This window comes from Salvelinus alpinus, chromosome 19 (assembly GCF_045679555.1).
Source record: "Salvelinus alpinus chromosome 19, SLU_Salpinus.1, whole genome shotgun sequence".
Taxonomy (NCBI): domain Eukaryota; kingdom Metazoa; phylum Chordata; class Actinopteri; order Salmoniformes; family Salmonidae; genus Salvelinus; species Salvelinus alpinus.
Window position 1 is genome coordinate 10,202,320 of NC_092104.1, and position 8,498 is coordinate 10,210,817.

At 41.1% G+C, this 8,498-nt stretch overlaps 1 protein-coding gene across 2 annotated transcripts in view; it reads left to right on the forward strand.

The window, feature by feature from the left end:
- The first annotated feature begins 2,680 nt into the window (after positions 1-2,680).
- LOC139544992 (E3 ubiquitin-protein ligase znrf3-like) overlaps positions 2,681-8,498 on the forward strand; it is a 231,369-nt gene continuing 225,551 nt past the window's right edge. For both annotated transcript variants that reach the window (XM_071352276.1, XM_071352277.1), the window contains exon 1: positions 2,681-3,241. In XM_071352276.1, coding sequence (XP_071208377.1) covers positions 3,011-3,241 — 231 coding nt within the window. In that variant the 5' untranslated portion in view covers positions 2,681-3,010. The remainder of the gene's footprint in view (positions 3,242-8,498) is intronic.

The window sequence follows — 8,498 nt, forward strand, 5'->3', positions numbered from 1 at the left end:
GGTTTTATATAGAGCAGCTGCCTTATGGGTTTTATATAGAGCAGTTGCCATATGGGTTTTATATAGAGCAGCTGCCATATGGGTTTAATATAGAGCAGCTGCCTTATGGGTTTTATATAGAGCAGTTGCCATATGGGTTTTATATAGAGCAGTTGCCATATGGGTTTAATATAGAGCAGCTGCCATATGGGTTTAATATAGAGCAGCTGCCTTATGGGTTTTATATAGAGCAGTTGCCATATGGGTTTTATATAGAGCAGTTGCCATATGGGTTTTATATAGAGCAGCTGCCATATGGGTTTAATATAGAGCAGCTGCCATATGGGTTTTATATAACATTTGTTCAGATTCACTTGAAGTTCCTAGGGGATTAGTTTAAGACTGCATCCCAATAATATCTATTTTCTCCTGAAGTGTGCACTTCTTCACTTCTCTTCATTGATTTAAAAGGAAATGACAGGTATAGATATGAAAACTCTCTCTAGCCTATTCCAACTCTAATCCAATGCTTTTACATTTGTGGGCAGTGGTGAACAAATGCACACTTCAGAAAGAAAGAGAGATTATTGGGCGCAACAAGGGCTCATTTTATTCTGCATGGAGGTTATTTACTAACCAGCAGAGGGCAGGCTTGATATAAAAACCTCAATTCACCCTTATGAGGAGCAATCTCTATAGACAAAATAAGTGCACCTTATCTACTGTTCATTGATAATGTTGTGTCCTGACAGCATCATCGGTATCTTGTCAAAAATGATAATGCTTCCTAATGCTACCTACATTGTCTGTATTGTTTAGGAGAACATTCCCCATAACGGTAGTCAGTGATGTATACAATCCATGGCAGACAGAGTACATCAAAACAGTATTGACAAATACTTATATGAGGGAAACACTTAAAACACTGTATTAACAGAGAGCATCCACGTAGTGGAGAGATGCTTAACCTCCTTTAAAGATAATATAAATTTGAGGGGTGACAGAACGAAAATTAAGTGATTTTGACCACTTCAGATGTACTACAAAACAGCTAACGACGACTTTGGTTTATATGACAATATCTTTATGTAATAAGTAGTGAAACCTATGTAGGTCTCTATTTTGTTTAATGGAAAAACGCAACGCTGCACAGTACTCCACTTATTCAGACATGGAATTATACATAAGATATGTGTCTGTTTTGAAAGAAGCCTATCTTCCTCCCAGGAAAAAACTGTGTTCCAAATGGCATATAGTGCATTTCTTTTGGGACTCAAAATTATGACCCACACTGTCTCTCCAGCGCCCAGGCACTGCCATGAACCATGTAGCATACAAACAAACACCTCTCCCTCTCCCTTTCTCTCTCTCTCTCTCTCTTTCTCTGTCTCGCTCTCTTTCTCTCTCTCTCTCTCTCTCTCTCTCTCCCTCAAAATCTTTCTTGATAAAGGATTTAAGACAAGACTCCAGACAATTACTGGTCCTCTGTCTAAACACCATTATACACTGGGTGTACAAAACATTAGGAAGACCTGCTCTTTCCATGATATAGACTGACCAGGCGAATCTAGGTGAAAGCTTTGATCCCTTATTGATGTCACTTGTTGAATCCAAATCAATCAGTGTAGATGAAGGGGAGGAGGCAGGTTAAATTAGGATTTTTAAGCCTTGAGACAATTGAGACATGGATTGTGTATGTGTGCCATTCAGAGGGTGAATAGGCAAGACAAAATATGAAGTGCCTTTGAACAAGGTATGGTAGTAGGTGCCAGGCGCACCGGTTTGTGTCAAGAACTGCAACGCTGCTGGGTTTTTCACGCTGAACAGTTTCCCATGTGTATCAAGAATGGTCCACCACCCAAAGAACATCCAGCCAACTTGACACAACTGTAGGAAGCATTGGAGTCAACATGGACCAGCATCCCTGTTCCTAATGATTTGTACACTCAGTGAATTTCTTTATTTGTAAACATGTATAAACATTTTGCATGACAATCCTTAGCATTAATACTTAAAACAATAATTCTAAACATTTAGACATTTATAAGAATTTGTAAAGGCTTATTCATAAAACTGTACAAAGTGTAAGCTTAAACTGTGCTTTTTATTTCTTAAATATGCTTCCATTCGTCACAACAAAAACCCACCGGAAACTACAGGCTCCTTTGTAACTTCTTAATCTCTCCCAATACGGGCAGATGGATCATTAATGTAATGCCCGGTGACACAAATAGATACAGTTCTAAACAACAGATAAACATAACCGAATGGAGGTAGAAAAAAATAGCCGGCTTAAATAATGGAGCGTTTTGACAAGTGTAATGGTTCTTTTAAGGTCGTTCCTATCTTCAAGAACTTCGATCCTGAGCGAATCTTCCCTATAAACCGTGGCGTAGCGTTTCACCGGACCAAGGAGTTTAGAAAGATAGTCAAGAACGAATCACCCCTTCAACAAGACACAACCTAACAGCGTTAAAGAATAGTTTAACCACGTTGGCTATTACATCTCACGTCCATACCTAAAGCAAACCTCTATTAGGCTATGTCTGCTCAAATGTATCACGTTTAATAAAATGATTGGCTACTTTGCGTCAATTCGAGGTATATAGCATACTTCTCGATTTATAGCGCCTAAAGCACAAGTGAATGCGCCGCGCGTCCTTAACAGAGTGCTGGCACTTCAGAGTGGGGAGTGGAAAGTAGCGGGTCAGGAAGATTGGTGGGTGGGGATAACCCTTTTGGGATGAAAAAAATCAACAAAAAAATCACGTGTTTGGAGATCAAAAGGAGATCCGCTTTGTAGCGCTGGAGAGAGAGAGAGGGGGGGAGAGGGGGGAGTGAGTGAGAAATAGAGAGAGGGAGGGAGAAAGAGAGGGAACGTTAAGAAGCAAGCAATGTAATTGACAAGGCTGCAATTGTGAAATAAACACGCTATTTTGACGCATCGATCTCGCTTCAGATTCAATTTCAGCACCATCACCTAATCACCCTTGGAAATTATGTTCCGATCCGTGCATATCCAACCGGCAAGATGATGATTTTACCAAGCAGGAGGTTAGAGTGTGTAGCCGATTCTGTAGTCTTGATGATCATCGTGGTTACCACTTCTATTGGAACGGTTTTCGCCAAGGATACGGCTTTTGTTGAAGTAGTGCTGTTTGAGTCCAGTCCAAATGGAGATTATACTACATACACGACGGGGTTGCAAGGACGATTCTCAAAGGCAGGAGCCACTATCAGCGCGGAGGGCGAGATTGTACAAGTATGTAAAACTCAGTTCAGTTGTGCGCAACTGCGCATGACATGTCCAGTATGTTGCCACAGTTCGGCATGCTTTTTTGCTCTACTCTAAAACTTTTTGAGTAGTAGTCTACTGTGTGTGTGTGTGTGTGTGTGTGTGTGTGTGTGTAAGAGAGAATGGTACTAGCATATGTGGTTACAACATCGCTTCTGTCTTTTGTAACTCATTCCCAATGAAACATGCACTTTCCTGGATAGAAGCTCACATTCACCCCCAATCTGACTTCAACAAAACTTATTTATTTCCCTCAGATAGAGTTTTTAAACATAGTTATTACACAGGAAAATCATTAAAGTTGTTCATCATGACCTGATCAGAGTTACAATTGATAGAGATTATGGTTAGTTGGTCACAGCATCAAATATTGTCTAGAACTAATCAAGGAACGTCATGTCCATAACGGTACGTGATTTGATTCAGTCGCATAGATCATTTCGGGCTCAATTAGTTGGTGGAAAATTGTTTGTTTTCATAATCGACTTATTATTTTCGTCAATTCAACCAATGGAAGTCAAACAGCTCTGCATACCTACTGTCCCGCATCGCTGAGAAGTAACACTGTATCAATCTTCAACACAGAACACGTCTTTGAAGCATGACTAGGCTAGTGATTGTGTGCGGATATTTGGTAACAAAATAAAAAGGCGACACACTATCCCAGGCCATTAAGTAGAATGTTGTGCGTTTTGGAATAACAAGGCTATACAATTTTTGTGTACCCAGTACCAACTTAGTTACTTCGTGTTGGTACGGTCGTTTTATAGTCCACAGTTACTTCACTAACCATGGGCGTAATCATTTCCCGTAAGCACCATCGGGCAAGTGTACTAAAGCCTTTGATAGCTGTCCAAGCCTGACGCCTTGTGATGTTAGCCCACGCCACGGCCCCCTCCAACCCTGCTGTAGCCTACATAAAAACCCGGCAACGTGCTCTATTACTCTCGGTGCTGATTTTGAAAGCTATACCGGGAGAAGGGAACTTTCTCTGAAGCAGTCATCTTGTAAATAAAAGTTGAATTTGTTAACTGGCGAACATGCAGTGACTGTATGAAGTTTGAAAAGGACAGTATTTAGTGGGGAGAGTTGTGAAAATGTACCTTAAAGCCCGCTGAAGTGAAGTGTGTCTTGGGTAAAGAATGTAGTGACTGAAACCCGGACACACTTTTTTTTTTGTGGAATATAGTGAATGTTCATTATATTAAAGAAAACATGATAGACTGCTACTTATAATATTTTAACATTGATTAAAACCTATAGGAGTATTTCATAGTGTAGTAAGTCCTAGGCGCCAACCTAGTGGGGATTAGCACTGCTACAGTACACATGACCATGATTAGGTAGAAAATACTCAATTATGACTATTTTTGTGCTAACCTACGTGTTTAATGAAGTAACGGGTGACTTGTTTGCACATTAGTCTTCATATATGCCATACCATATCTGGGTCCTGTTAGGATCGTCACAGGCATCTATAACGTTGTCTGTCAGTAAGACATGTACTGCTTTCTAACGCATACTGTGACATTACGATACAGAGCCACAGGGAGTACAGGCTTTCCTGAAGAGAACTTGATTGAACGGTGCGTGTGTGTGTGTCCGCGTGTGCATTCACGAGTGTATTTTCATAAAAATGGCAACCAGTTGTCATATTTTGCAATGAAAGTAGCATGTTGCGGGAGAACGTTAGGATCAAAGGACAGAGAATATTTAGCACAGAAATGGATCCTGTTTGACTGTTTATACACATAGTGTTCGTTGGCTATTTGTCTTGGTATGCTAACCACACAGAAATGTCAGACCTCAGCTTTACATTGAAAACCACATCTATTTAGATTTGCTTTCTTTGCTGACATAGTGTTCTGACCACTTCTATTCTCTGTCCTTCTATATAAAGAAGAGGGACAGTTTGTCCAATACCACTCCTATTCTCTGTCCTTCTATATAAAGAAGAGGGACAGTTTGTCCAATACCACTCCTATTCTCTGTCCTTCTATATAAAGAAGAGGGACAGTTTGTCCAATACCACTCCTATTCTCTGTCCTTCTATATAAAGAAGAGGGACAGTTTGTCCGATACCACTCCTATTCTCTGTCCTTCTATATAAAGAAGAGGGACAGTTTGTCCAATACCACTCCTATTCTCTGTCCTTCTATATAAAGAAGAGGGACAGTTTGTCCAATACCACTCCTATTCTCTGTCCTTCTATATAAAGAAGAGGGACAGTTTGTCCAATACCACTCCTATTCTCTGTCCTTCTATATAAAGAAGAGGGACAGTTTGTCCGATACCACTCCTATTCTCTGTCCTTCTATATAAAGAAGAGGGACAGTTTGTCCAATACCACTCCTATTCTCTGTCCTTCTATATAAAGAAGAGGGACAGTTTGTCCAATACCACTCCTATTCTCTGTCCTTCTATATAAAGAAGAGGGACAGTTTGTCCAATACCACTCCTATTCTCTGTCCTTCTATATAAAGAAGAGGGACAGTTTGTCCAATACCACTCCTATTCTCTGTCCTTCTATATAAAGAAGAGGGACAGTTTGTCCAATACCACTCCTATTCTCTGTCCTTCTATATAAAGAAGAGGGACAGTTTGTCCAATACCACTCCTATTCTCTGTCCTTCTATATAAAGAAGAGGGACAGTTTGTCCAATAGAGACAAAACCACTACTTCCAAACAGTTTTACATGTTTTATTTCACTAGTTGCTGTTAGTTTATATCTTCATGAATAAGATAGATGGCGATCCTGTGACTGTATTTTTGAATTGAAAAAGTAATGGAATTTGAAACTGTATTTGTTATAATGTGTCATTCAAAAGCATAATAAAGTATATACATGTCTGGATTTGACTGAAGCGTTGATCTAGCCTGATGCTACCGGAGCCTGATGAGACATATATTAAATACACTTTATGAGCCCTACATTAACGACGTTTAATGAGCACAAGCCCAAGCTCAAAAAAGCCCAATGATTGTGCTGTTATCCAATACATACTGTATATGATAAAGGCTACTGCACATTATGCAGGGCAGAAAAACATAAACCCTATAATGTAGCTGGCTATATGCTCTCTTGGGTAAATAAATGAAACTAGCTCCAGTAGGCCAATCTTTTTGAGATTAGCTGTATTACTGTACTATATTATATGGACTGGAATTACGCACATCATTCAAATGATAAAACAGAAGAGAACATGTGATTCTGGTGCAGCACATGCGGCCTACAAAGTGACAAGTATAGGCTAGCGAATTTGATAACATTTTTGAAATTTAATAGGGCCTATTTGCATAATTAGTAGGCTGACACAGATATACCTCCTCTTTCTCTCTCCATTGTTGCTTCATTCCTTCCTCGCTTTCAACAATTAAATGAAATACTTTTCGTTGTCCTTATCTTCACCATTCTAATGACATCCTTGAACACTATAGGACTAGAATAAGATGCAGAAGGCTTTCTCTTCACGAAGAATGAATAACCAGGATGTCCTTGGGTCTGAATAAATAACTGCTGTAGTCTACCGCCATTGCGCGTTCGCTCTTTCAAACTACCCGTGAGTTCTGTTGGCTGCCGTATTTAACATTCAGCAAAAAAAGTGCCTGCGTCCCTTTTCGAATAGTCTATTGGTTTAGGAAATGCTAAAAACAAATTGTCCAGCAAGCTATTCTAGTCTAGCTTTTCCTGCATAGGACTCAGGTCTACAATTTTGTTTCTGGTGTCCTTTGACAGCTCTTTGGTCTTGGCCATAGTGGAGTTTGGAGTATGACTGTTTGAGGTTGTGGACAGGTGTCTTTTATACTGATAACAAGTTCAAACAGGTGCCATTAATACAGGTAACGAGTGGAGGACAGAGGAGCCTCTTAAAGAAGAAGTTACAGGTCTGTGAGAGCCAGAAATCTTGCTTGTTTGTAGGTGACCAAATACTTATTTTCCACCATAATTTGCAAATAAATAAATTAAAAATCCTATAATGTGATTTTCTGGATCTTTTTTTCTCATTTTGTCTGTCATAGTTGAAGTGTAACTATGATGAAAATTACAGGCCTCTCTCATCTTTTTAAGTGGGAGAACTTGCACAATTGGTGGCTGACGAAATACTTTGTTGCCCCACTGTACGTCCATGTAGGCCTCCATTCAGTGTGAATGGAGGCCTTGACCTTCAGCTTTCTCCCAGTCAGTGTGAATGGAGGCCTTGACTTTGAGCTTTCTCCCAGTCAGTGTGAATGGAGGCCTTGACCTTCAGCTTTCTCCCAGTCAGTGTGAATGGAGGCCTTGACTTTCAGCTTTCTCCCAGTCAGTGTGAATGTAGGCCTTGACCTTCAGATTTCTCCCAGTCAGTGTGAATGGAGGCCTTGACCTTCAGCTTTCTCCCAGTCAGTGTGAATGTAGGCCTTGACTTTCAGCTTTCTCCCAGTCAGTGTGAATGTAGGCCTTGACTTTCAGCTTTCTCCCAGTCAGTGTGAATGTAGGCCTTGGCCTTCAGCTTTCTCCCAGTTAGTGTGAATTGGGTCCTTGACCTTCAGCTTTCTCCCAGTCAGTGTGAATGGAGGCCTTGACCTTCAGCCTTCTCCCAGTCAGTGTGAATGTAGGCCTTGACTTTCAGCTTTCTCCCAGTCAGTGTGAATGTAGACCTTCAGCTTTCTCCCAGTCAGTGTGAATGGAGGCCTTGACCTTCAGCTTTCTCCCAGTCAGTGTGAATGGAGGCCTTGACCTTCAGCTTTCTCCCAGTCAGTGTGAATGTAGGCCTTGACCTTCAGCTTTCTCCCAGTCAGTGTGAATGGAGGCCTTGACGTTCAGCTTTCTCCCAGTCAGTGTGAATGGAGGCCTTGACCTTCAGCTTTCTCCCAGTCAGTGTGAATGGAGGCCTTGACCTTCAGCTTTCTCCCAGTTAGTGTGAATGGAGGCCTTGACCTTCAGCTTTCTCCCAGTTAGTGTGAATGGAGGCCTTGATCTTAAGCTTTCTCCCAGTCAGTGTGAATGTAGGCCTTGACCTTCAGCTTTCTCCCAGTCAGTGTGAATGGAGGCCTTGACCTTCAGCTTTCTCCCAGTCAGTGTGAATGGAGGCCTTGACTTTGAGCTTTCTCCCAGTCAGTGTGAATGGAGGCCTTGACCTTCAGCTTTCTCCCAGTCAGTGTGAATGGAGGCCTTGACTTTCAGCTTTCTCCCAGTCAGTGTGAATGTAGGCCTTGACCTTCAGATTTCTCCCAGTCAGTGTG